The following is a 27733-nucleotide window of genomic DNA, read 5'->3' as shown; positions in this document are numbered from 1 at the left end:
AAACAAAATAAATCAACTTCCACTGACTTTTACTCCACTCCCACATAAAAGCAAAGTGGACAAGGTTTTTTTTTCGTTATATTTTTATGTATGCAGTTTTTATTGAAAATGAGTACTCACGTTTGCATCTTTCAATCCACTGTGCCTTGACCATCGTGCCAGCTTCCATGCAATCAAGGAACTGGTGTGGACCGTCATTTCTTGATTGTGATTGGTTGATTAGGAGCCAATCATGAACCAGAAGTGCCAACGTCATCCAAATCTTGCGTTTTTATTGATTCAGAGACGCAAATATGTCACGTGCACGATCACGAGCACAGCCTTTGGGTCTGAAGGGGTTAAGAAGCCATCGTTTTCCCCACATTAAACACAGATTGAGCCTAAAATACGATCACGCCATCGACATATTGTGCACATAAACACAACACAAAATGGTGTATTTACTACAAAACATGTATAAAAAACTTTGACCACATAACCTCAGTACTTGAGTGGTCAGTTAGAATGGACCAATCAGGACACATCTCATGTTAGCATAAGTGCTAATAGCACTGTTGCATGTATTACCTGGTCAAAGTATGTCGTTTAATTCAAGACATGATGTTATAAAACACTTAGCACCTTCTAGCTTCTGATCATAATTATTGTTTTATGTAATGGACCACTTTTTACTTTCCACAATTTTAGGGGGACGTTTGCACAATAAAGAAAAAAAAACCTTTTTTAATCCTACTTTAATTATCAATTAAACATTAGCAATATTAATACAACATTGTTTATACACCGTAGATACACTTTGTTAGTATTTGTTTATTTTGAAAATATTTCAAATGATAAGTTAAAGCCTTTTGTTAGTAATTGTTAGTAAAGTCAGATATTCAAATATTCACATACATGAACAGTAGCAAATCAGAGAAAATGAAAATGTTGTAGTATAAAAAAAAATAACAGCAAAAATGCCCTATGATGTATTAAATTGTTGCGATAAAAATAGAGCATATCAAAGTCTGTTAAAGTTGGAGGCATTGACAAGATGCTTAATATCGAAGAAGATACACGGCATATAAAACAAACACAAAAGCTGCAACACATCACCCTAAATATTCTAAAAGCTGCTGAAGATGCTCACAGTTCTTCACAACGTCGGGCAAACACAACAACGTCTGCAAGGAAATGGATGAAAAAATAAATAAATAAATCAATAAATTAAGCACATTGACAACAGAAATGTGTAACGATGTGACAAATGTTGCTCACCTCTCTCACTTTATTGATCATGTTATTCAACATGTGGAGCTCCTTCTCACTCTTCTGCTGGTTCAACTGGTGGATCATTTGCTGAAGCGAGATGATGACACGGTAAGCACGGGCTGTCTTGCAGTGTCGCGCAACCCGGGGGTCACGGCATTTTTGCAGCAAGAATGCCAAGAGGTGTGTGTGTGTGTGTGTGTGTGTGTGTGTGTGTGTGTTTGTTGTCCACTTACGTGTCGCTTGGCTTTTTCTAGCAGTTTACTTCGAGCATGCTCCACCTCCTGAATGGTCGCCTTCAGTCTGTCCACCTTTGGGTAAAATAAATACGAAAAGGCTCAATATTTTACTTTCCCCTTTAAGGATTCATCATCTTATCGACACAATCGCATACAAATTAATCACCAAGAGATGAGTCAATAATCAAACCTGATATTCAGAAAACTAACAGTTAAAAAAAATGTATAAAAAAAAAAAAACAATGTTCAACAAGTAGACACTGGTAAAATAAACTCCAATACCATTCTCTTCACTGTGACTAACATTACAAATAAAGGTTTGTAAAAACACCCACCGAGACTAAGTGAAATGAAAACAGGGTGTTAGAAAAATAAATAGTGACAACTTACAAAAACTAAAGTGCTCAAAGAACAGTCAGTAGTTTACAGAAGTAGGACTAACCCTAACCCTCTTCCAAAAAGTCTGTATTTTATACAAATGTAAACATTTTTGGGAGAGGAACCCCTATGGGCGGATTGGCAGTCATGACCCCACATATTGGTGGATTTCTTTCTCCCGTTTCTACTTTTTATTTTTATTTGTCAATGGTAATAGAATGTATTTTGATGGCGTTGGGGTTGTGGTGGGGACTGGCAGAGGGCGCGGTCTCACAAGTGAATTCACTTAACATTTTCCAGCAGGAAGAAGCTTTGACAAGACGTGAGTACAGTGTTACTGCACATTTTATAAGTATAATGCTGTACACTGTCATTGTTTCAAACAGGTGGAAACCTGAATTTAAATTGTGTTTAATAACAGTTTCTCGCAGTTATTAAAGTATCAAAAATAGGCATTTTAGGGCGTCTCCATTATTTGTTATTTATTTCAACTCTGTTGAAATGTAAGCAATTTCATGGAAAGGAAATGTGTAAATTACCTCTTTCAACAAGTGGAGCTTCTCATCCATAAAGTGGGCATCGCTGGTCGTCTGACCTCCTGCTTTTCTCAGTTCGGCCCGCAGTAGTTGAGCCTCCGTTTGAGTCTGCTGCAGAGAGCGACGCAGCTCCACTACCTCCTTCCGTAACTCCTAAGGAAGAAACACAAAATGTGAACTTGTCTTGTTGAGTATTTCTGAGGTGTTGAATGACAAATGATATTACATTATGGTCACTCTTCTGTTTGGTTAAAAGCTCCTGGGCCTTGTTGACTTCTGCCCCCAAATTTATGATCGTCTTCTCATCCTGAGAGAATAGTATAAATGTATTACAAGCTTTCAGACATTTTCTCTTAGTATTCAAAGTAAGAGTTCTGACCTCAGCTTTTTGCTGCAGAGCTTGGTTGCCTTTCTCCATCAGAGTGGTCACGCGGTTCAACTGATCCTTCAGCTCAAACACCTCAGACTCGTGCTGGCTGTTTGCAGACTGTAGCGCCATCTCCAGGCTACAACTGGAAGTAGAAGTTTGTTGTAGTATTTTGTAATGAAATCTTGTAAAGGGGTATTAATGCATTATGTTTATTATTGTAGGTGTATTTACTGTAGGACTGCACACACCTTTAAGATGAGATATGCCCTTATTAGTCCCACTCAAACCACCACTACCACAAAAAACAAACAAACTCCAAATGTACATATGCATCATTTCCAGGCTTTCACAGGCCACAAAAAACATTGTGGTGGGCCAAATGAGGCCCTCTGGCCTTGAGTTTGACACCTGTGCAGGGGTTCCTAATGACGTGGACTGTCAGAGTAAAACATTAAAGGCACTTCCAGTATTTATTTTAGGGTATCCGCCCAGCATTCTTCACGGCACTGTGACTATGTGACTTACATGTTGCTCTGCAGTTCCTGCGCCCGAGTGTCCTTGTCCTGTTGCACAGCCTCTAGGGTGGTGACGAGCTCCGTGATGGTGTTACTCAGGTGGGCCAGCAGCTCCAGCGCACTGCTGTGCTGCTCATCCTCCCCCTGGTCCTCCTCCGGCTCTGGCTCTTTTTTTTTCGGAGTGACGCCGACGCGGGTGAAGGCGCTCTTCTCTCTGAACACAGCTTCACCTCGCGACTGAGGTGAGTCCGCGGTGACTAAAGAAAACAAAAGATTACGGTCAGTTAAATTGCATGGGAACCTCTAAAAGTCAAGGTCACTCGAGACTTTTATAGAACTGTTAAGACACCAGATTTTTGTGATGCTACCTCATAATGAAGAAACTATTGTGAGTTAAAAATAGTACTTCATGATCCTAGAAAGAAATATCTAAGTTTCTATGTAGATTTAATATTTTAATTAAATGTAAATAATAATGTTTTGTATAAATAAATTATGTATGAAATTATATACATTATATAATGTACATGTTTTATCTTTATATATATTTTTTTTTAATACTTTGTTTTTTCAATTTTTTTTAAACAAAACGTCAAAGGTTTTTATCTTTATATTTAAATGTATTAATTATTTATTAAATATAATAATTCATTAATATGCATTAATGTGACAATTGTATGGTATTTAGGTAGATACTGAATAAAGTAAAAGTCAATAAATAACTCAGTTTCAACACAATTTTTTACAAATGAAATTTCATAGAATGGTACCAGCGATGGCAAAAAAAAACGCGTAATGTGATGTGGTAACCATTGAACAGAAAACGTGATACTCACAACTATGGGTAAGTTGACATTTGTAACAGCGGAAAGGAGCAAAGAGACACCGTAAAATGTACACCGCAAGACAGAACAACTGTAACAATTTTTTTATTTTCTCTGAGGAAAAAGAATTTTCTTTTTTACTGCAGTGTTCTTAGTAAAAATGCAGAAAAAAATGCCAAAAGATTACCCCTATCCAACTTAAACTGAGCATAAAAAGCAAATACCAGCTTTGAGTGTTGTGGTCGGCGCCTCTTCATCTTTCTCTGCAGTTAATGCAACCATGACGCAGTCCACAAAGGAAGCAGGCGGGTGATGGCGTTCCACTTGGACGGCTGGTTGAGGAGTATTTGCGTCTGGTTTCTGCAAATAAAAATGTGCATTGATCATGAGTCAGGGTTAAAATTTCAGGAAAATGTGGTGCAAACGAGAAGCCAGACTTTACCTCTAGGGCATTGTGTAGCTGGTTGGTGACTCCTCGCAGAGTGTGATGCAGTAAGGTGATTTCATTGACTGCCCGTGCTAGCTCCTCGCCCTGTTTCAGCTGGATCGCACTGGCTCTGGCCCGCACGGCCTCCAGCTCCTCCTGCACACTGCTCCTTTCCAGCCTGCAAACACACATCATAACGTCATGAGCACAGCAGAGAATGTGGGCTATCATATGGTATTTCCTTATCGGTGGTTGGGACTTTTATTATACATAAAGTGTATATATACACACATGTACAGTGCCTTGTACCCATGTATGGGTTCAGTTTTTTATATAAATATAAGTAAATAAATAAGTACACTATGAATAATAAATAATTGTTCAATACTACAATATTGTAAATTCTTATGAATAGAAACTATTAAATATACAGTATATGATGTTAACAGTAATTTAATCATTCATATAGATATATTAGACTACACATTTAGAAGATAGAAAATTATTTCATTCATTCATTTTCTACCACTTGAGCCTATCCCAGCTGTCTTGGGGCGAGAGGCGGGGTACACCCTGGACTGGCCGCCAGCCAATCACAGGGCACATATAGACAAACAACCATTCACACTCACATTCATACCTATGGACAATTTGGAGTCACCAATTAACCTAGCATGTTTTTGGAATGTGGGAGGAAACCGGAGTACCCGGAGAAAACCCACGCATGCACGGGGAGAACATGCAAACTCCACACAGAGATGGCCGAGGGTGGAATTGAACCCTTGTCTCCAAGCTGTGAGGTCTGCGTGCTAACCACTCGATCACCGTGCAGCCCAGAAAATTATTTTCTAATCTTAATTCTAAAAATATTCTCTCAATTATATATTAAATTAATTTAATATATATATTATTTAATTAATTAAATTAATATACCAATACATGTGCACTCCAATTGTACTACATTAATATAATAATTATAACAATAATATGCTGAATATAATGCCTACAGCACTTTTGCTATAAACCTCAGCTTTACAGATGCCATATCATGTGTGGTGGTCAAGCTGTCTACCGGAACACAGGGTGGTATCAGTCCATGTAAAAGTAACTAAAGCCCCCGAGTGGCACCACCTTCATTTTCTTCTTCGGAGGGTTCTATTTGAGGAGTGGCATTTATTTATTCAAGTGGACAAAGCACCTAGAGATTAATCAAGGCACGGCATCTACTAGTGCGGAGGACACTAAGGAAATATGGTACTGATGTATTAAAGTTGGCCAGGTGAAAACATAGAAAACTTACTGGAGTTGAGAGAGTTCCGTTTTCAGGTCTTCACACTGGACATTCCGCTCCCGAAGAGCCTGCAGGTTGGACCTCAGCATGCTCTCACTGTCAGCCATCTGCTCGCGGGCCAGCATGTTCTCCATATGCAGGAACTGGAACCCACACAATGTAACGTTTCACTTTATTTACACACTTTGCATGACTTTAATCCAACACTTTCAGTGAGCTGACCTCATTCGTTTCCCTCACGTCTCCAAGCTGCTGGATCTCCAAGCACTGCGAATGTGAGAGCGCCTGCAGACTGCAAAGCTCCTCCTCACGGTTGGAAAGAGTGTGTCCAAGCTCCTCGACCTGCTGCTCCGCCTGGTACAGCGATGATGCCAACCTGTATGTCACAGAAGACAAAATGCAGGAAAATATATGACATTCTAAACGGGCAATTTAATATATTGATGAGGTCAATAATGTACAGTGCTTCATCTACTGTACGTTTATCTCCACCAATGTGAGTTTGTTTTATGTCAACTTGCTGTCAACAGATTGTGTATGAATCTTTTTCCAGTCCAAGCAATAGAATTGCAAGCAAAAACAGAGATTAAATTGCATGTGGTTAAATCATATTAGCTCAGAATTAATGAATTATTTTAATTGTTTAGCAGCAACAATATATGATTATTTATTTCAAACTCAATTGATGTTTTACACTTTTCAATTAAAATTTGTGTAAAAAAAATTACAATTGGTTATTATATTAACAAAACATAATATAGTTATAATATGTTATATTATTAACATAATATTAACAAAATTATTATTATTATAATTTCCTTTATTTTATTTGTAATTTCAAATTCATTAAATCACAGTTTAATTTTTTTATAAATAAATACATAAATAAATCGACCAATCACATTTGACACATTTCTATAATGGTTAAATTGTATTCCTTTGTGAATTACGTTACATAAGAAGTTTCAGAACACGTCAAAGCGAATCTGGATCTGATCCAGGTTGCTCATCTGAAAGCCATGTAAATTCTTATTTGACCTGTTTAGACGCTTACTTCCTCATGGCATATTGTTGTAATTTGTTGTATTTATGCAGGATCTTATTCTCTTTTGTTGCAGAACAAAAACAATTCTGTGAATTTAATTCCAAACTATGAAAAGCATGAAGTCAGGTCGCTTACTGGTCTGCTGCGTCTTTGGCCTGGCTTGCATCGCTCTGTGCCTGCAGCAACCTGCAACAAGGACACTTGTTACCAATGGCTGGTGATATTATTATTTGCAGCCGTGAGACAACCTCCTGGTCGGAGCAGGACATACTTGGATGTCTCTTCAGCCAGGGCGTGCTCGAGGAAGGTATGTGCAGCCATCGTGGAGGACATGGTGGCCGACATCTCAGTCACGTTCCTTTCCAACTGACCTCGCTCCTCCTCACTCTCTGTTAGCTTCTGACGCAGCACGCCGATCTCTGAAGGTAAAATGTCAAGCAAAAATCTATTATCTTATCCTGTATCAGTGCTGTATGCAGTATGCAGTGCTGTTTTTTTTTTTTTTTTTTACCTGACGTCAAGATTGTAACCTGTAGATTTAAATCAGCAAACTGTTCTCCAGCAGCTTGGAGATTTAACTGCGCTTGCCTCAGCTCCTCTTCCAGCTGAAGAGTGAGAAAAATCATCAGTATCACGGTCACAAAGCATCACATGACTACTATAAGGCATCTCTGCTGTTTGGATTTTTATCCAGGCCTATTTCAAGTTATTATTCATTTTATTGTGAACTTCTGACAAGGCTGACCTGCTCTTTGTCTTCCAAAGCTTGGTCTCTTGCAGACATGTGCTCGTCTCTCTCTTGCAAAGCATCCTCCGCCTTCTTCTTCAGCTTTATCAGGACGGGGGCTGTCCTGTGCAGGAGGTTCTTGACGTCGTGCAGCTTGTCAGCAACAACATCAAACATCGTTAGACGCAAGCAATGCAGCATTTGTATAAAAAGTTAAGGGTGCGTTCACATCAGGGCTGTACAAAATGAAACAGAAATTAATTGGGAATGACTTCTAAATTCCAATTCAATTCTTCAATACGAATTGTGTTTGCAAACAGAAAGCAGAATTACAATTAGAATTGCAAGAAGTACAACTGACATTCAATGAAATTCTTAATGAAGCTATACAGTATGCTGCGTATAACATTCATTTTATAAAAATATTGTATGGACATTATGTGCACTATACTTCGTAGTAGTAGTAGTAGTACTATAGTAATTATGTTTAATTAACTGTTTTAATTTATCCCACCCACTGTCCACCTCCGGGCATGCCCACTCCACTGTGATTGGTCACACAGTGGCCAAGTGCTTCCTAACTATGAACCACATAAGGAAGTCCGTCCCTCTGTGACATCACAAAGGAACGGTTTTACCACGCCTTTTCTAACTTCCAAATATGCAAACCTCATTGTATGAAACTTTGGCATCATTTAACATGAGAATACAACATTCTTACTACACTTATAGGTCAGAAAAGTGGAAAGGTATGATAAGTCCCCTTTAAAAAGGACATCCAAACATTTTAGATATTCTGCTTGGAGTACACTGGTGAAATAAATTGATTATAAATAATTGAAATCCAAAGCTGGTTTTATATTGTTATATATTTATATTGTTATGGTGATGGTGTCTTTTATTTTCAACGTGCATACAGATTACACTGGAATACATTGCAGTTATTTCATGCGTCAGAAAAGCTGACCAATCAAATTTTTATTTGATGCATATGTTCCTTACTGTGCAGCGTTTGGTCCCATGACAAAAACTCTAGTGTGAAGTATCTTATCAAGTATCTTGATTTGGACCACGGTACCAAAAGTGTGTATGCAGCCTTAGCTAACCAATAACGTCAATTCAACTCACTTCTTTCATAAAACTAGACTGTTCCTGCATGGTTTGGCACAGAAGATCTGAAGCAGTGTTCAGTGTTTCGGTGTTGCTCGCATTTAAGGCAACCTGCACCAATGAAGAGAGGGGGGGGGGGGGGGGGGAACACGCAAGATTTAAGTGCATGTGTTCAGAAAGAGCATATGGCATGTGTTCTTTTGTTCCTACCTGCTGAGGAAATGTGGCGTTGAGGGCAGCCAGGAGCTCTTGCTGAGAGCCGATGCTACTCTGCAGCGACGCAATTTCGTTGGCGCAGCGACTCCTGAGCTGCTCCACCGTACTGAAGGCCTGGACACAAGCAAAAGGAGAGTTCAAATTAATACTTCACTGACTGTGTCAATTACAACTGAGCATTACACTTTGAAGCCCCCACCCCCCAAAAATGATCATATCATAACTAACACAGTACACAGTACATTTATTTACATTCATTTGGACTGCCACAGATGAATATGGCACTAGTTGCTCATCCTCATAAACACATTAAAATGGGATCTGGGAATGTCATTTGTCGTTACAACTCCATGCAGTAAGTGACAAATCTGGTATGAAAGCCTTATTGCTCTTGTCCGCTGCAGGCATCAGAATCAGAATCAGAATCAGAAAAGGTTTATTGCCATGTATGATCAAACACATACTAGGAATTTGTTTTGGTGTAGTAGGTGCATACACATCTATTAAAAAAGAATGAGAATACAAAATATGAAAATACAAAATATACAGAATAACAGTATAAATATATGTACACAGTCTGTTTTTGTTTGTTATTCCGGAAGTGCAGTCTGATTGTTTTCCTAAGAGTCCAAACTCTCCAAAGCGTTAATGTAACGTATACAATGAAAGTGTCAAAGTGTCAAAGTGGCAGGATGAGGCAGAGGTGGGGTGTGAAGAGTGTCATGTGGGGTTCCGGGCCTTGTTGATGAGGCTGACAGCAGATGGGAAGAAACTGTTCTTGTGGCGTGAGGTTTTGGTCCTGATGGACCGCAGCCTCCTGCCAGAGGGGAGCGTCTCGAAGACGCTCTCCCCTATCTCAAAACACTCTCGCCAGCTCAGTCTTGTTTGTGACATTAAATGGGACCTATTATGCTCATTTTTCGACTTTGTATTAAATTGTGGACTCCTATAGAGCAGCTACACACAATAACCCACACAGATCTTCCAGAATCTGCACCTATTCCAGCTGTATTTCCTTCGATTTGTGCTTCTGGGAAAAACTGTTGATTTTGTTAACACTTGGGTTGTTTATATTGTTTATTTTTCCATATTGTGTATTTTGTACTGCTTAACTGACTCTGTACTCTTGCTGCTGCGCAATACAAATTTCCCCACTGAGGGACGAATAAAGGCATATCTTCATCTTAATCTTCCTGCCAAAACGGTCTGTTTTAATTTATTCCACCCACGGCCCGCCAAATACAACAACTTCTTGGGCATGGGGGAGGGCAGAGACCATATCGCGCCTACAGACAAGCTCGTAAGGAAGCCCGCTCTTCCGTGACATCACAAAAGAACAGTTTTGCAACACCCTCTGAAGCCATCCCAAACTTCTTTCACGGCACACTTCCAAATGTGCAAACCTCATTATCTGAAACTTTGGCGTCGTTGTACACAAGAATACAACATTCTAACTACATTTATAGGTCAGAAAAGTGGAAAAAGTATAATAGTCCCCCTTTAAAAAAAACTCTAATAAGCAACACAAGTTCATTTGTTTACTCATTTTGTGTCTCCCCCCCTAAAATTCTGGTATTGAACGTTATGTCTGGTAAAAGCTGTACGGTACTTACGGCCTCTTTGGCGGTGAAGGCCTCATCCATCTGCGTCTTCATCTGGTCTCTTTGCTGAAGCGCGTCTTTGACCTTCTGCATCATTCGGCTCTGTACCTCCTTTGACTTTGTATACAAGAACTTCATCTCTTCATACTAAATGTAAATGCATAGGTTATTGTGGTTAGTGCATAAGGTTATTTCTTACATTTAGTAAATGTAACACTGATCTGTTCACTTTACATACATGCCCAACAAGGCTACTATGATCCTGTTGAACGAGTTCCTCCATGTGCTTCATGTTTGAGAGAGCTGCATCAGTGTCGCTGGTCAGCGACGCCTGCAGGGACAAATTTAGAGCACTGAATTATACTGAATATTTTAATTTTGTGGACACCACTGAATTGAATAATTTGAGTCAATTGTTTTATTAGTGTGTGGTTTGAAAACACAGTAATGTGCAGCAGCAAGTAGGGTAACAGAGAGTAATCATTCCAAGTGTGTTAAATAAAATTCAAAACAGACTCCAAACCTTGAAAACCCTGAAATTCAGGTTTCAATTAAAAAGGTAGCAACTGTGAACCTTATCTTCATCAAGACAAACAGATGCCCAAGCGTGATTATTTAAAGATGATTATCTGCCTCATTTTTTCCAAGCACACAACATGAAAGAGAAAAGAGTTTTCTCACCATGGTGACCCGCATGTCCTGCATATACTGGATAAGTTCCTTAAGGGAAGCCCCGTCTTGCTCCAAGTGGCCAATCCTGTTTAATGCCTCCATGTAGAGGTCTCTGTACATGGTGGTCTAGGTGAGACAAAGAGAGCCATTCCAAGATGAAGAATTTAATAAGTTGTCATTTCTATTTCGACTAAGTCGGTGTCAGTCACCTGATTGAGTTCAGTGTGGTCCGTCTGCACCAGTTTGTCCCTCAGCTCCGATGGCAGCGGGCCCACGGAGGCACGTCCATGCGCTCTGGCCATCACTAGCTGCTGCACCAAGGCCTCCACCACGACCATGCTGGACCTCAGCCTCTGCTCCAGCTCCTCTCTTGGAAGACATTCCAGGCTGCCTGGGGGGACACTGGCAATACACACGTATACGGTGACGGGGCATTCAAGCTCACTTCACAGGTACCTTATAGCTGTAATATAGTTCATATACTCTATCAACATGTGGACCGACTGGACCACTTGAACATTCCCACAAGAAAAATATGCCATTTCCAAAATATTAAATGTTTTTAATATTTTTAATATATTTTAGTATTTAATATCACATTTATTATTGAAATTATACCTTTGCATAGTTTTACGAAATTAGCCATTTGTATGGATGTCTTTCTGCATCAACACATGATTATAAGAAAAAAAAAATAAATAAATAAAAAACAATCATTAAAAAAAAAAAAACTATATCAGTTGTACTGCTATATAACTATAAAAGTTGTGAATCCGTAAAACAAAAAACAACACTAATTTTACACAATAAAATCAAAATTCAAGTCATGATGTGCTATATATATATATATCACTATATTGACAGTTACTATGGTACCCATTATGTCATTGTATGGTCATATCACCTTATACTTCGGTATGTGATAAAATAAAATAAAATAAAAGAGCAGGAAGTGAATAAATGTAACAGTTACTGATTGTAAAAGTACCAGATGGAGGGGTAGGATTTAATAAGCTTTGCTTCTTCCTACTCCTTTTGGACATGCGGAACTGTGAACTGATTATGTGATGCACTCAATTGTAATATGATGCATGTTCAAATGAAATAAAACCATTACCATTACCAAACATTATTGGTGCGGTATGCTCTACTACAGGGGTCGGGAACCTTTTTGGCTAAGAGAGCCATGAAGGCCAGATATTTTAAAATGTGTATCTGTGAGAGCCATATACATTTTTTTAAACATTGAATGCAATAAAATGTGTGCATTTTTATGTAAGACCAACAGTTTTAGATATAATGGGCTCTAATTACGTAGACCAGGCACACTACCCCACGCCAATGGGGTGTGGCCAGCACACTTTCGTGAGCAGCGCAGTGTCCAATAATAAATCAAATACTTGCTGCCATTAATGCAACTTCTGCTGCTGCATGGTTTTGCACCGTACTCCGTACACATATTTCATTCTTTTGGCCATCTTCGTCAGAAGGCTTGGTTCTGCAGCTTTAGCTAGGTGACTATTTGACTAAAGGAGGAAAGTTTACATTTACATGTTGACATCTCAATGACCGAGGTAGACTACCGCATTACCCAGTAATAATCGAGTTTTGGTGTGTGACCTGGAAAATATCATCAGGAAAGATGGATATGGTTGGCCGTATTGCAGTAGAAAAGAGATAGACGGATTCAAATGCATAAGAAAGTTGTTGATTATTTTTCATTTCTGTGATGTTTACTTTAAAATGTTAGCAAAAATACATTTTTATTGTGGTAAGAAACGCTTGAGAGCCAGATACAGTCATCAAAAGAGCCCTACCTGGCTCCCGAGCCATAGGTTCCCTACCTCTGCTCTACTAGATCCCTGTCTATTTGTGGTTTGGGTTTTTTTTTAATGCAGCAATGAATCCACCAGAGGGCGCTGTCTCCAGCTATTTACACCACCTTTTTTCAGCTGATAGACAATTTGACAACACGTGTATGTATGAAAAATGATTGTTCTGTAACTTCATTTTATAAGCAAAACGCTCTTTAATGTATGTCTATCATTGTTTTACAATGCATAAAATTTAATATAAAATGTATATAATAACTACAAGAGGCATATTATAGGGTTTACAGCAATGGTCTGCAACATTTTTACCTGGTACCTGAATCCTATTGAGATGCTTAAAAGGCAGTTTATGCTGGAAAAGTATATATATATAAGTATATATAAGTAATAGTTTGTAATTTTTTTTAAATTTCAAAAATAAAAGGAAATTATTAACACAGCTATGTATTTGACAGAGTTAAAGTTTCAAGAGCTTTACAGGCGATTCTTACCGCTTTCAGATACTACAATAGATTTAAATAAAACTATTGACGCAACTATTTTTTTAAATAAGACTTTAAAAAAATTATAATAAATGCACTTACTTCCACAGGAGAGGATCGGTGAGACTGCATGCATCCGCTGTGGAGAAGTTCCTCTTCCTCTCAAACTGTCCTGATGTGTTGAGACCCTGGTCCATCATTTTCACTGGGGTGCTGCCCACACAGGCGCTGGAGGATTTTACAGGGGGAGGAAGAGGTGGGGAAGCTCCTTGAGAAGCTGCAGCAGGAGGAGATGCAGTGAGGCCCAGCTGCCCAAACACCAGGATGAGGAGCTCGTTCATCTGCCGTAGTTGCTGCTGCAGCGGAACCTCCGGAATGATTGGCTCACTGGGAAGACCCGACACCTGCACACCCCTTGATTGGGGAACAATACAGTCCTTCCTGTTTAAATCCTCATTTGATTCTAGAACTGTATTTTGGAGTTTGCTGTACAGGTTTGTGGAGTTGAAGAGGGGGCGAGGCATGGGGCTCTCCAAGTGGTCCGCCCACAAACCAACCAAGTCTGGATTATCTGGAGCCACCACGGTTTTCTCAAGAGCAGACTCATTGTCAGAATCCCTGTTGGACATCAGCAGGGATAGGGATGCTCGTCGTGCAGGACTGATGAGCTGCAGATTCAGATGTGCCATTGAGGCCACAGAGGGACACTCCGAGAGAACTTTAAGAACATCGGGGAGAACCTCGCCCAGACATTTGTCTGTAGAGTTTGGAAGGGGTGCTCCATTCTCAGGTGACCTGAGGGCGTTGTCCTTTGCTTTGCTTACCTCAGAGGGCGTAGCAACCACAGCTAGAGGCCCATGGGTGTCAAAGTCAGAGAGTGGGCTGTCAGCACGAGATGACAGGAGTTTCTCTGGTGTCTCTAAACCAACTGGATCAGTCGTCAGAGTCTTGTTGGAGGCAAGCGTTGTATGGAAGATGTCAAGATATTGGCAGGAGCTCTTTTGAATAAGATCTTGTGCAAGATGTTCCTTGTTTGTCAGCAGGAGTTGGGAGGTCATAGCTTGTTCCTCACCTGGAATTGTCACTCTCTCTTGTCCACAAGTCTCTCTGTTAAACGGATCCTGGCTGCAGGTCTCTTCACCACATGACGCGGGGTCATCATGGTCCAAACGATTCATGGCAGGTAAAAAGCTCAGATCTTGAGTAATAACCGAATCAGTACCTTGCAGAGGACGGATCTCCTTGGATGTTTTAGTGGAGTCTGGGATTTCTACTTCACCACCAGTGGCGATGAATGCCTTAAAGGTCACGTCACGGACCACCACGTGTTCTGCTGTTCCTGGCCCCAATTGACTCAAGTCAAAGATGTTGCTTGAGTCGACGGTGTTGTCTTGTACTATATCTCCAGCAGGGAGAGGAGTGCTTACATCCAGTAGTCTATCAGTGGCATCCAAAACCTCCACCTCGCCACCATCGCAAGCAAATGACTTCCAAGTAATATCCACACCAACGTCACCGACATCGGTATTAGCGGGATGGCAGTAGGGGTGCTCCGTGTGCTCGCCACACGATGACACAAGCTCACTGGCAATAGTGTCATCTTTGTCGCAACAGTAAGACACACTTTGCTGGTCCTGATGCAACACAATGCTGTTCTCTTCGTCGCATCTCGCACACAATGAAGACTGGACAAGCTCAACTTCTCCACCAGAGCAGATGAAGGATTTAAAAGTGATATCTCCTTGTATGCAGGAGGTCATTTCGGTCGTGGCACCAGTGGGATATGTGATATTGGCTGATGCGGGAGAGTACAGATTAAGAGAAACATCCTTCTGTTGGTGAGAAGCAGAAACATAGGATTTTTTTTCTTAAGTAGCAATAATAATAAAATAATAATCAAAATAACTTCCTTAATCATTATTCATATTTTCAGTGTTGAAAGAAAGTAATCATCAACTTCTGAGTGAGAAAATTAGAGAAATGATTGGATGGTTCCAGTAGCAGAAACAGTGTTTTCATACGGTGCACAGTAAACCTACCTTTGTGGTGTTAAACAGTGATTTAGACTTGTGTCTTAGGGATGAAGGTGACAGATTCTGCTCTGCATTCTCCACACTTCTCAGTGGAGTACGCTCTCCATATCTCATGGAAGGCTATAATAAATAAATACAGTAGTAAATATATATCACCTTTCTTGATTCTATTTGTAAAAACAACGCCAACAAAACGTACCGTGCCTTCCACACTTTGACTTGACATCGTGGAGTCCTGGGAAATGACTGGTATCAGCAAGTAGAGACAATTATTACTATATTAAACATATTATAGTACTGCTGGAAACAATGTAATGCTAGCTCTCACACTTTGCTAACTACTTCCTATCGTTAAATGTTAGCTTACTCGTAGCAGTTAGCAGTTAGTTACTCAGGCGAATCGTATTCATCCGATTGTTAATTGTGTTTTAAGTCTGATCAAAGGAAATTTTACCTAACAAATATGTTTATACTGAATAACAATAACAGTTCGACAAACCTTTCAAACTGTCATCAACCGCGTTTCATTCAAAAATAGATACAGCTGAGTTGCTATTGGTCCGTTTCTTCTTCTTCTTCTTCTTCGTTTATAAACCAAGGCGGCGAATCCGTGTTCCGCTCATCCATGCAGTGCTGCCCTCTTCAGGCCATCGTAAACTTATTCGATTTGATCTGTATTATTTATGACACTTTCACAGTTCAAGCCCATTACGTTTGTAATTTAGTACGTATAGAGGGTTTCGTATACGAAAATTAATAGTAAATTAGATAATAATAGTAGTAATAATACTAATCATGAAAAATAATAAATTAAATTTTTCTTTTTGAAATTACATATTTAATATATAATTTTTGAAACTGTAATACAATCATACTGTAATTGCTTTTCATGCAATTGTATTGATAATTGCAAATCATAATTAACTTACATTGTGAAGTCATATATTTTATACCTGACACCAAGTTTCACAAGTTGGAGCATGACTAGGCCAAGAAGACAATTACTGTAATCATTTATTGATTATAATGACAGTGATGTAAGAAGAGGTACAGATATACATTCTATAATATACAAAGTAGATTACAAAGTCTGACCTCAACCTACAGGGCTTTTCAAATTTTTTTATGTGGAGTCAATGGGACTGAATGGGTCGCACCTGCAGCACCTCAACAAAGCCTTGTCCAAACCAGCAGGTTATGTCAGCTGTATCTAAGGTGAAGAAAAAGAGCTTGTCTTTGCATCGAGTCCTCCTGTAGACCGATCGAGGGTCTGCTGACAGCACGCCTCTGATAGCTGTAGCAGCTTCCTGTGAACTGTGCAGGAACTTGAACCTCGGCCGGTCACTTTTAGGCGGTCCTGCAAGCCATGGAAGTTTATATTAGCAATGATGGCAGTGCTCAGGCACCCTCACACCATGATGGTACTGTCACCATGTTTGATTGTATGTAAGATGATTATGTTTAAGCAAACGTTATCACTCAGTGGAAATGTGCTGGGCATACCTGGCTGGCCTGTGGGAAGGAATTCTGCTAGTTCCCTCTCAGCATGAGGGGTGAACCGGACCTCCAGACTGGAAACGGGTGGTTCTCTGATCCAGCCAGCAATGGTACTGTAGGCCTCCTCTCTATAGCAAGGCCGCTGGTCTTGCTCAGGTCCCTGCAGGTCTGAAGCTCCGTGTTTGTGGTCACAGCTTCCCTGGTACAAGTCACTTTGATTCAGGTAGGCCTTCATTTCCTCCAGCATGGCGAGAGTGTCTCCAGGCTCGGTCAAAGAGTTAGGGAATTTACATCCATCTAGGTTTGGAGTTTCCGCAACAGACTTGACGTCTTTTACGTTTAACAGACCTTCCGTTGGCTGGTTAGGTGACAAAGGGATGCAATCTGATTGGTCTGCACTTGATTGACAGGACTTGCAGTCTATGCTTATCCTTGTGCAAGGGGAATCATAGTCTGGGATGTAAGGTTTGATATCCAGGACTGGGGTGCCTTCAATCATGTCAATGTTTGAAATATGTAATGTGTCACCTAGAAATTAAACAACAAAGATTATTGTGCACTTTAATATGGAACATTTAAGGATGACACATACCATCAATTTTATCCAACTTTGCAAGGGTTAGGCCCAAAGCGTTTGGTCGGTGCGGACTGCGAGTGGAGTACACGCCCACCCTCTGACCATTCAGCCTGGGGGGCTTCACTTTGGCTTTGTAATGCATGTGCCCATTTTTGTGAAAGATAAATATAACCCTGTTGCGGAAAGAAGCACATGTGACACACAACAAACTATAATCATTTAATCAATTAGCGGAAAAAATACACCTCAAACTTCTAACGGGACAACATGCAAGCAAATCCCATGAGACTTCAACTTCATGAGCATTTGAAATATTAACTGCACTCATGTGTTTTGCTTTTTTTGGGCCAGAAAACCAAAGACAAAGAGGAAATGTGCGTGCAAAGATGACCGCTGAACTGGTTGTGGTCTTGTGTCCTGGCTGCTAAGCACAGTACGGCTAAAGCAACATCATAACATAAGAGAATATACGCCTAAGGTGAAAAAACTGCACGTCACTCAGAGTTAGTTAACACATGTATGACAGTTTCTCAACTGAAAATATTGCCTGTGCGGATAAAAAAGGTTATACGACGGCGACGTAAAATGATTATTTCCGTTGTAAATGTGAACAAACTTGACGTCGTCCAGAGGGACATCTATGCAAAAACAAACAAAGAGTGTGTAACAAATAAGGTGGCCAATGCAACCTACCAGACATGAGAATATTGCTCCAGTCCCAGCAGGGCGTGCTCTGGGTTATTGAAGACACTCTGCTTCAGTCGCAGCTCTGCCCTCGAGGGTCCGCAGACGGTGGGCTGCCTGGGTGTCCCATTCTTCACAGAAAAACATGAACTTATGTATCCAATTGGGACCGTCTGGATGATTCCTGCAATGACGACAATAAGAGCAGGGTGAATTCAGTGAAGCCGTGTCAGTGGCTATTGTATTGTTACCGTGTTCTAACGCCGCCTGACATGAGGCAGGTGGAGGCGGTGGCAGGGCTTTCTCGGGCTCCTGGACACTGACTTTTGATACAGCAGACTGAATGGAAAGCATGTGTTTGCGATGAGTTCTGGTTGCAGTGTCCAGCATCTGCCTGTTAAGAGAGAAGGAGCATAAATAAATGGCAGGTTTTAGACAATGATTGTCTCAAGGGATCCTGTGTAAAGATGATTAAACAATATTAGGTACATCTAATATAGTACATATACGTAATATATGTATATGTAGCTACAAACTATTCTCAAATGTACCCTGTGATTGGCTGGCGACTAGTACAGGGTGTACCCCGCCTCTCGCCCAAAGACAGCTGGGATAGGCTCCAGCACCCCCGCGAACCTCGTGACGGTAAGCGGTAGAAAATGAATGAATGAATATTCTCAAATATGACCAAAACTGTGGATTATTACCTTTAGAAATAAAGAGTGCGATGAGAAGATGTCTACGAACTTTTGCCTGGTGCTGTGTAGTATTTGTTGTCACAATTTTCAATGAGAACAAACAATGTAAATGTTCTGCTATGTTGTTTACAATCCAACAGTCCTATTTAAAGTGCTTAATAACAGCTTACCGAAGATTCTTGATTTCCTTTCGCATCACAGACACTTGCTGTTTCAGTATATTTACATGTTCGCTGCAACAGTCACAGATAGGACTCATTTTTGACTAAACAAAATATTAACTACGGTTATAGTTTTCAGCTAGCAAACGCCATACAAGACATGCTATAGAGGTGGGTCTTCTTCGATACAGTAAATGGTGTGTGGCGCGTTACTGCCCTCTATGGTCAAGATGAGTACTGCATCAAGGGTGTGTCATTTTATACAACTGCTTATGTTTTGTCTCGTTTGGCACTGTTTTTTTGGCACTGATTTTTTGCTATAATTTAATTCCAATATAGCGTATTCCTTAAATATGTAAAGCAAACAAAACCGCATCAAAGGTATAGCAAAAATAATTGATGAATAGATTTATAGACCACTGCAATGTTTTTCCACCAGCAGAGGGCAGATTTACTTTATAGAGCAGGGGTGGGCAAATATTTGGACTCGAGGGCCGCATTGAGTTAACAAAATTGTCTGGGGGGCCAGAACATATACGTATTTAACACACACACACTATTTTATGCTTATCATTTTCCTTGAATTATTTGTCTAATTTTATCTGTAAAAGTGTTATCCTATATCAGTTGTATGTCCCTTTTTTAGGAGCACTTTAAACATCACACCACATCAAACTATGTCATTTAATTTGACAGTTTTGTTGTTTATTTTTTACTAAATCAGACATCCGACTTGCAAGTCATGTTGCCAGTTTGTATGTTAAAAGTTGAAGTTACTTAGAAAGCAACTGGCGGGCCGGATTCAAACGCTTGGTGGGCCGCATGTGGCCCCCGGGCCGTAGTTTGCCCACCCCTGTTATAGAGGGTGGTCGAATTAGTCCAAACAGTTTGACCAATTTGAATTACAACGTACAGTATCACTATTAATGTCGGTATTGGCATTACTAGTGTTGTACTCGGTATTAAATCGATACTAAATTCACCCACTCCAAGATTAACCACCATTTTCAGATGCAAGTGACTGAATGAATGTGTGTGAATCTAATTGTGCATATTCATGAGACTACTTATGTGGTGATAATGAAGAGGTTGAGAAGTTTAACAGCATAAGCAATATTGTTTATTAGATGTAAATATTTGCAATACCACTGTGCAATGATATGATTTTGATTGGAAAATGACTTCTCAATAAACCAAACCAAGCAAATAAATCCATAGTTGAACAATGCTACTGTTGCATGGAATGAGTGCAATCAAAAAAATATCAATACAAATGGATTTCATTCAAATAAAATTGAATTGCTCTCTGGAGGTGCATTGGGTCAAATCTTAAGATGGTTTTAAAAAAAATGCTCTCCAATGAAGTCGTTACTTTAAGTACCAGTGTGAACGTGAAGCAAACCACACTAAAGTGAACACCAAGTGTCTTTTATTCCAAATTACCAAACCACATGTGTGAACGGAGCCTTTAGAGAATCAAAGAGTCAGTTTCCCTGGAAGTATCCTTGAGTAGATGTCAGTGAGGACAAGGACGGAACTGTGCATGTTTCGTTTTTTGGGGGCTCATTAATGGATAGCGCCTCACTGGTTTCTAAAAAGAAAAAAGTTGTTCATATTTAAACAGATGCATATTTTTAGAAAGACATTTCAGTTCAAACTGAATCACCTTGATCGGCTCTTTTATCCTGATTCCGGGATTGAACTTGAACCTGCTCCTCTTTGTCATCTGGTCCCAAGTCTTCAATGATCACCTGGTCAAGGGTCTCTTTGGCTTGTGACTGTGAGGACATGAGGGTCTCCACCTGCGGAGGGATAACGGAGGAGACGCTGGCTGGTTCCAAAACAGGAGCTTGGGATTGAGCGAAGACTAGAAGAGCATCCAGAGCTGAATCTGACGCTGGTTCAGGGACTGCATCTGAACCTGAAGTTGGTTCAGGAGCTAGAGCCGGAGTTGGTTCAGTTGGTTTAAAATCTGACGCTGGTTCAGGGGCTGGATCTGGAGCTGAAGTTGGTTCAGGAGCTAGATCCGGAGTTGGTTCGGGAGCAAAATCTGACACTGGCTCAGGGGCTATATCTGGAGCTGGATCTGAAACTGGTTTGGGAGTGAGATCTGGAGCTGGAGCGGTGGATTGATCTTGGCTAGGAACTGCAGGAACTGCAGTGAGAACATCTGGAGTTGACACAAGCGATAGACCGAGACCCGGAGTAGTAGTGCTGCGCACCCACGGCGTCTCAGAAAGGAAAGATTCTGCTTCCAGAAGGTCCGATGCCGGAGCTGGTATCGCCTCCTCTGGTTCCGGGAGCACCACCATAGCAGGATCTTCCTGTGTGAAAGAGCTCAGCGGAGTATCAGCGATCTTCCTGGCCCTCCCCCTCCTTTTGGTGCCTTCAGCTCTCTGCCTTTTCCTCGGGCTCTCCAGCCTGAAAGGAGCCACCAAATATGGGTAAAGCTTCAACAATGCTGATTTTTTTTTTTTTTTAAAAAGCTTTTTTGTGATGCCTGTGTAAAGCTAATAGTACAAAGTCCTTGACCTGGATGTGTGGCATCAATAGAGTCGACTAGACCAATGTAACCTTTGGTAGCAGCTCTTGCCCCACATTCAACAGACGCCATGCAGTGATAAGCATCCTAAGTGGTGATAATGCTAAAGGCTTGTTTGGAAACCACAACCAACTTAAAATATATCATAAAATATGATATAGTTCAGTTCTTTTTCAATTTAAATGAAAACGATTTCAACCTGAAATATACCATACGTATCAAATAGTACTTCAAGTACTTTAATAGCACTTTAAGTCCTCATTCTTCTATGTCTTTCCCCTCCTGTTAAAGCTTGACGAAGTCACTCATAAACATTCCATTCACACCGGATATCACAGTCAAGAATGCATGGTGCCTTTACTGACATCGAGTCATTTTTGCCCAGGCATAGACCCTCAAACAAGTGAAAAGAGTTATGCAACCCACCAGTTCAGAACCATCGAACCACCAGTTCAGCCTGAAATGTACATGTCAAATAAATATTTGGCTAGTTTGTTTTCCTATGCAGGTGGACTGTTTTGCCATTGAAAAAGTACTAAACGAAATGTTGCTGCATGCTTTGACTTGGAAAACATAGCACCATCTGGTGGACACTTATTAAAATACAAATGAGTATATGCATTTTTAGTGGGATTTTCTTTTTGTCACAAGGAACAAATGTGTCTTTTTGTGTAGCTTTGCCATTTTGGGCTAATTTAACAAACACCGTTGGATAATTCTAACATTTTTAATTAACATCCCCTGGCAAATTTGACGTGTGCCATGAAAGGTCCAGACCTCATCAGATCTAAATATCGGTTACTGGACTACTACTACTTTGACCAATTTACCCCAAAACCCACTGTGAAGTTTCCTTCTCCTCTGCTTCGGCTTTTCTCCTCTTGAGAAGTTCCCTGTCCCTCAGGCGGCGTCGGATCCCACCTTTGAAAACAGATGAGACACCAAACAGTTGAACATTGTTAATTTTATAATAATTACGAATCAAAAATGTATATTTGGAACATCAATGTAGATTAAACACTCTTCATGCATAAAATAATCACTAAAGGTTGTTATTTGTTCATATAATGCACACAGAGCAATGAACAACTTCATGCTCTGTCTCCTTTCTGCTCTGTTCTCCTTTCATGGTGAGGCATTCAGGCACACTCATAATTGTGACTGTTAGGTGTGAATTATTTTTCATTTTTATTCAGGTACCCCCATTACAACTGAGTACCCCACTTTGAGAAGCTAGGGTGTAGGTTCTTGGTCATCCAGGTAGTGCATCAACAGTGAGTGGACCTTTTACCGTTTAATCCAAAATGAATGAAGACGCCGTACGGCCATTGAAAAACCAGGTTGTGACATACCGCAACCTGGTATGTCCTACCACAACCTTGATGGTCGACCACATTGAAGTTATTGATTCCACAATGAAAAGCTCGAAGTCATACCTTGCTCTTCTTCATTCTGGCCTTTCCAGTCAGTGTCTTGCTGCGAGGTGCCCTCCATGCTGTGAAGTCCTGCTATGAATGAACGGGCGCTCGTCGAAAGGCGGGAGAAGGGCTGCTCACACCCAAATTTGAAATTATCTGGTTAACCATTACCACCCCGCTGCAAGAGCTCCGACAGGGTTGGTCTTATCATGGTTGCAAAGCCGGAGGAGTTGGCACCGCTTTGACAGAGAGCTAAGTACAAGCACAATGTTAAATGCGGCCCCACTGTAGCAGGAAATAACATACTAACACAATAAGTGAGCAGTTCAACGTGAAAATGTGACCTTTAACCAGCCTTTGGAGAATGAGTCCAATATCAGCCAATGTCAAACGGCCGGCTGAGGGTGTTGCTCATACAGCTACTGTGTTACAAAAGCAGTCAGGTGTTTTTTTTTAAATATTACACTTATCTCTTACATAGGGAGAACAGCTTGTTAGGGGTGTGTCCTCAGATCTTCCCACAGCACACTGAAACATTGCACGCGCGTGTACGTATCAGAATAGGAGGCAGTCCAGCAGCATTAATACACTAAACTGCCAATGGCCGCTAAAGCTGCTTTCAATTTGGCTGGCTGCAACACTTTCATGTAAGATATTGTTCATATTCAGGCACGCGTTGAATGATTGCTGTATAGAACAAGGTAAATAGTAAGGTAAAATAGAGACCACATTTGTCTTGTACAATTATTTCTGTAAACATTGTGTAAAACCCTCAAACAATGCAAACGATGAGCAAAGTCAAGAAATACAAGTTGATGTTTGCTAAATACAAGGATGAAGAGTCTTGAACCAGTCATGATGTGCTATACATATCACTATATTGACAGTAATTATTGTACCCATTATGTCACTGTATGGTCATATCACCTCATACTTCGGTACGTGACAAAAAAAAAAAAAAAAAAAAAAAAAAAAAAGTTAATTACATTTTTTTAAACTATATTAGGAAAGCAGGAAGTGAACAAATGTAACAGTTACTGATTGTAAAAGTACCAGATGGAGGGGTAGGATTTAATAAGCTTTGATTCTTCCTACTCCTTTTCGACATGTGGAACTGTAAACTGATTATGTGATGCATTCAATTGTAATCTGATGCATGTTCAAATGAAATAAAACCATTACCATTACCATTACCATAATATTTGTCCATCAGATGCTGCTACTTTTTCCCAGTCAAGGCACGCTACAAAATGTTTTCTGTGCCTCGCTGCTGAAATCGTGTGTCGCTATCAACACTGAATAACGCTAAGACTCGAAACAACCCAACGATCCCAGGATACACCACAGAGTATGCGTACCAGTGTGTATTATGTGTATTGCGACAATATCTAACACAAAACTGCCGTCTTTTCACAATTTACAAACTGCGACAAAATATGTTTGCTGTTTTAATCAAGCATAGTGCTAGGCCACAGATTTTTCACCATTAAATTGCTAATAAAACCCATCTTAATCCATCTTGCTGGAAATGGTGCATTATAAAAACATGATAACATTGCTGTCAACACACCATTGTTGTCTGTGCTAACAGTCAGTGCCAACAGTGTTTGCAGGTGTCTGAAGATGACGTTCTACTTGAAATCTGGCTACATGTGCATTGACAGGGACAGGGTTTTTTTTCACAACGGTTTCCTTGCCCAGATACAGTATCCGTGCCTTCTAGTCTTTTTGCTTCACTCTGTGTTTTGTCCAGTGAAGTGTTTCTTCGGACATTGCGTCAAACGGCATTTCATTGACAATGAAAGACAAAACCAACTTTTACTGAAAGGATCTTACCTTTGGATGAATTCAATTACGCACGCTGCTACTTCTTGGTGCTGTAGATGATGAAAGATGGGAAACCGTGCAGCAAACCCCTCACAAAAAATGTGACCCCAGGGCTGACCATCCAACGTTGAGGCCTGATTTCTGCAGTTTCTCCAATTAAATTGTGTTGCCCACTGAGATAGAACGAAGAAAAATGTTCTCCTCTCATTTCGTGTGGAAGTGGTAGGCTTCATTTGTCATTCTTCCAATCTCTTTTGGACTATGTTTAGAACAAGTAAATCGGAGAGGCTACCTAGCTAGATCGCAAGTTTGCTAATCTAGTGTACAGTAACCTGTGCAATGTCATGTAAACAAAGTGTACCTATTAGGGTGTTATTCCATTTCTACAGGGCTCTAATAATTTTAAAACCCATATGCAGAAGGGCATAAACACATTTTCTATGCTCTCCTATGAAAATATTCAGTTTAATAATATTGAATCCTATTTTGAGGAAATTGACTTATCAAGGCCGGGTCTGGAATCAGTTAATCGAGATATTACATGCAAAATATAAAGTGTGATTTGTTCATCCGATCATACAGTAAACCTCGGATATATCAGACTCGGATATATCGGAAATTCGCTCACAACGGACAGATAAATAAGAACCAATTTTTCTGTAATGCATTTCCAATAAAAATTCATTGCATATATCGGATTTTTTATAACGGATTTCGCCTATTTCGGACAAAATCTCCAGTCCCGTTCCAATGCATTTCCATTAAATTTCCCTCGCATATATCGGATGGCCGCATCGTGGCGCTCCGATTCGCCGAATCGTGACAGGCCGCTATACGACATCATTTGCAGCGTTTGCAGCGTTGCCTGCGCGTCCAGGTACATTGGAAACATAGTCAAGGAAGTGCCTTTTTATAACGGATAAAATCCGATTTACGCATATACCGGATATAAATCCGATATATGCGTAAAACTGACATTTTCCGGTATATGCATTTCGCTTATATCGGACAAAACCAGTGGGAACAATTGAATCCGATATATCCGAGGTTTACTGTATAACAGTGTATACAGTATGTGTTAATAATGTTGAATCCTGCAAATTTATAGCAATTTTATACAGCATGTCAAACTGACCTTTAAAAGGGTTAACAAACAAAATATATTTGATGTTATATATTTATGTTTATTCCTCGTCTAAATATTTATATTTTTATAAGGAAAAAACAGAAGGGCCTCAAGAATTAGATGTTGTTCTTCATGTGACTCGACAAAAAAAGTAACAATGCATGGAAATCTGTGTCTAATAATCACAATACGAAAATAGTCCTTTAATTTATTTTATGGAAACTTTGATGTAATAAAAAAAAACAAGTCAAAATGAAGTTCAATAGTGGGTGTGGTTTGATTTCACACAAGTGTGATTGACTTGGAGTGAAGCGTTAATTGTTGTGAAGTGCTCTTTATTTTATGAGCAGTATATAATTAAAATTACATTGCAATTTTTGTGAAGCTGACATTTTTAATGGTTTTAAGCACAGTATGAGTCAAGAAGTATTACATTTTAGGTTTCTGAAGTGGTACCATGCATATTTAAGAATAACAAAACAGTGCCATCTCCTGGTTCGCTGTCCAAAGTACCAAAACCCTTTGGAAGCATTTTCAGTCTTACTCAAGTTGAAGGGTTAGTTGCCTTGACTTGAATTTGCATTGTACACATAAGGTAGTTATCATATTAAGTATATAAATGTAATCTCTCAAATTCTGATAGAAATATATATACTGCTGCTTTGGTAGGTTTGGTATGTTTCAAGTTTGAGGGGAACTGGTGTCTCAGGAAGTAAAAGGTGGGGGGTGGGGGCTTCATGTATATACAGTGCTCTCTTTACTGCAAACACCCCCCTTCTAGTATTGTTGCAAAGTGTGCACACAGTTTGAAGGCAAAAATGATGCAGTATGTCATTTATTGATCAAACATCACACTGACAGAAACAGATGCATTACTAGCTTGTTGCACAATCACTGTTAAATATGACATTGTGTAAAGATATTAGCAAGTGACTGTATTGGAACTATTGTGGCAGTACATAATACTGCAACTCTAAAAACACCCCCTTCTAGTACGCTCGGAGGCAACATTTATGCAAGATTTTGTTCAATTATCATCAAAATGCACATTATAACAGAAAAATGCATTACAACAGAAAAATCACTCACTGTTAAATATTGTCTTCACTGGGAATGCATGATACTGCAAAACTAAAAAAATATTCCCTTCTACTTGAGGAACATGTGCACACACAGCCTGAATGGCAAGGTTTATGCTATATCTAGTTTAATGACCAAAGTGTACAATATACCAGCAGAAAAAGCATGACAAATTTAATATTGGTGCACAACAGCAGGCACGATCACATTTTGTGTTATGTATGGTACATTGCATAACAATACTATTTAGTTACTAGCTTCAAGAATTTCTGGCAAAATGCATTACTGCAAAAATAATAAACTTTCTCTCTGTACACAATGCTGGAAGGCAGTGGGATTTGTGCAAAATGTAGTTATGGATCAAATTGCACACTGTAACAGAAAAAAATGCATAAGCAGTTTAATTGGTACGTACAAGCACACACACACACACACACAGACTTTGTGTGTTAAATATGACAGTGTAAATATCAACATTGGCAAGTCGCTGTATTAGATTGATGTCTTTCTTGATAACACATACTGCTCTCTTTGAGCAAAACACCTATTAGTTCTCGGTGGGCACGCAGCTAGATCC

General features: G+C 39.9%; 3 protein-coding genes across 5 annotated transcripts; all 3 read right to left on the bottom strand.

Annotated features, from left to right (window-relative positions):
* Nucleotides 1-350: 350 nt before the first annotated feature.
* spag5 (sperm associated antigen 5) lies at nt 351-16153 on the bottom strand. 2 transcript variants are annotated; one of them, XM_058066769.1, is made up of 25 exons: nt 16046-16153; nt 15746-15792; nt 15553-15666; nt 13616-15345; nt 11409-11601; nt 11209-11325; nt 10766-10858; nt 10540-10674; nt 8921-9040; nt 8729-8821; nt 7619-7753; nt 7385-7478; nt 7145-7292; nt 7009-7059; nt 6051-6204; nt 5838-5971; nt 4553-4715; nt 4335-4470; nt 3297-3543; nt 2781-2913; nt 2628-2708; nt 2405-2554; nt 1485-1559; nt 1258-1338; nt 351-1163 (listed from the first exon to the last, which is right to left on the bottom strand). In XM_058066769.1, the coding sequence occupies exons 2-25, from the start codon at nt 15770-15772 to the stop codon at nt 1092-1094; spliced, it is 4476 nt and encodes a 1491-aa protein (XP_057922752.1). In that variant the 5' UTR covers nt 15773-15792; nt 16046-16153; the 3' UTR covers nt 351-1091. The 2 variants fall into 2 exon arrangements, with proteins under 2 accessions (XP_057922752.1, XP_057922761.1); XM_058066778.1 differs by lacking the exon at nt 16046-16153 and having other exon boundaries at nt 15746-16035.
* Nucleotides 16154-16556: 403 nt separating this feature from the next.
* On the bottom strand, nt 16557-19384 carry trmo (tRNA methyltransferase O). Its single transcript, XM_058078477.1, has 6 exons — nt 19173-19384; nt 18556-18698; nt 18314-18488; nt 17636-17793; nt 17050-17571; nt 16557-16903 (listed from the first exon to the last, which is right to left on the bottom strand). Exons 1-6 carry the CDS (start codon nt 19259-19261, stop codon nt 16680-16682), a joined length of 1311 nt encoding a protein of 436 aa, XP_057934460.1. The 5' UTR covers nt 19262-19384; the 3' UTR covers nt 16557-16679.
* Nucleotides 19385-20575: 1191 nt separating this feature from the next.
* On the bottom strand, nt 20576-23781 carry hemgn (hemogen). Of its 2 annotated transcripts, none has more exons than XM_058078985.1 (4): nt 23142-23781; nt 22536-22626; nt 20830-21584; nt 20576-20754 (listed from the first exon to the last, which is right to left on the bottom strand). In XM_058078985.1, exons 1-4 carry the CDS (start codon nt 23197-23199, stop codon nt 20648-20650), a joined length of 1011 nt encoding a protein of 336 aa, XP_057934968.1. In that variant the 5' UTR covers nt 23200-23781; the 3' UTR covers nt 20576-20647. The 2 variants fall into 2 exon arrangements, with proteins under 2 accessions (XP_057934968.1, XP_057934969.1); XM_058078986.1 differs by having other exon boundaries at nt 22548-22626; nt 23142-23774.
* Nucleotides 23782-27733: the final 3952 nt, after the last annotated feature.

The sequence above is a fragment of the Doryrhamphus excisus genome, chromosome 1, assembly GCF_030265055.1.
Source record: "Doryrhamphus excisus isolate RoL2022-K1 chromosome 1, RoL_Dexc_1.0, whole genome shotgun sequence".
NCBI classification, from domain to species: domain Eukaryota; kingdom Metazoa; phylum Chordata; class Actinopteri; order Syngnathiformes; family Syngnathidae; genus Doryrhamphus; species Doryrhamphus excisus.
Note: the sequence above shows the minus strand (reverse complement) of the source record. Positions and strands in the feature narration are given on the sequence as shown.

Excerpts from the sequence above, each read along its gene's own strand:
- spag5 (XM_058066769.1), bottom strand. The coding sequence starts at position 15,772 with ATGTCAAGTCAAAGTGTGGAAGGCACG. Across the intron at positions 8,822-8,920 it reads ACGCCACATTTCCTCAGCAG|GTTGCCTTAAATGCGAGCAA; the intron begins GTAGGAACAAAA and ends TCATTGGTGCAG. Across the intron at positions 4,471-4,552 it reads AGCTACACAATGCCCTAGAG|AAACCAGACGCAAATACTCC; the intron begins GTAAAGTCTGGC and ends TTTTATTTGCAG.
- trmo (XM_058078477.1), bottom strand. The coding sequence starts at position 19,261 with ATGAGTCCTATCTGTGACTGTTGCAGCGAACATGTAAATATACTGAAA. Across the intron at positions 18,699-19,172 it reads AAGGAAATCAAGAATCTTCG|GCAGATGCTGGACACTGCAA; the intron begins GTAAGCTGTTAT and ends CTCTCTTAACAG. Across the intron at positions 17,794-18,313 it reads GAGCAATATTCTCATGTCTG|GGTTATATTTATCTTTCACA; the intron begins GTAGGTTGCATT and ends TTTCCGCAACAG.
- hemgn (XM_058078985.1), bottom strand. The coding sequence starts at position 23,199 with ATGGAGGGCACCTCGCAGCAAGACACTGACTGGAAAGGCCAGAATGAA. Across the intron at positions 22,627-23,141 it reads CCAGAATGAAGAAGAGCAAG|GTGGGATCCGACGCCGCCTG; the intron begins GTATGACTTCGA and ends CTGTTTTCAAAG. Across the intron at positions 20,755-20,829 it reads GGATAAAAGAGCCGATCAAG|AAACCAGTGAGGCGCTATCC; the intron begins GTGATTCAGTTT and ends TTTTCTTTTTAG.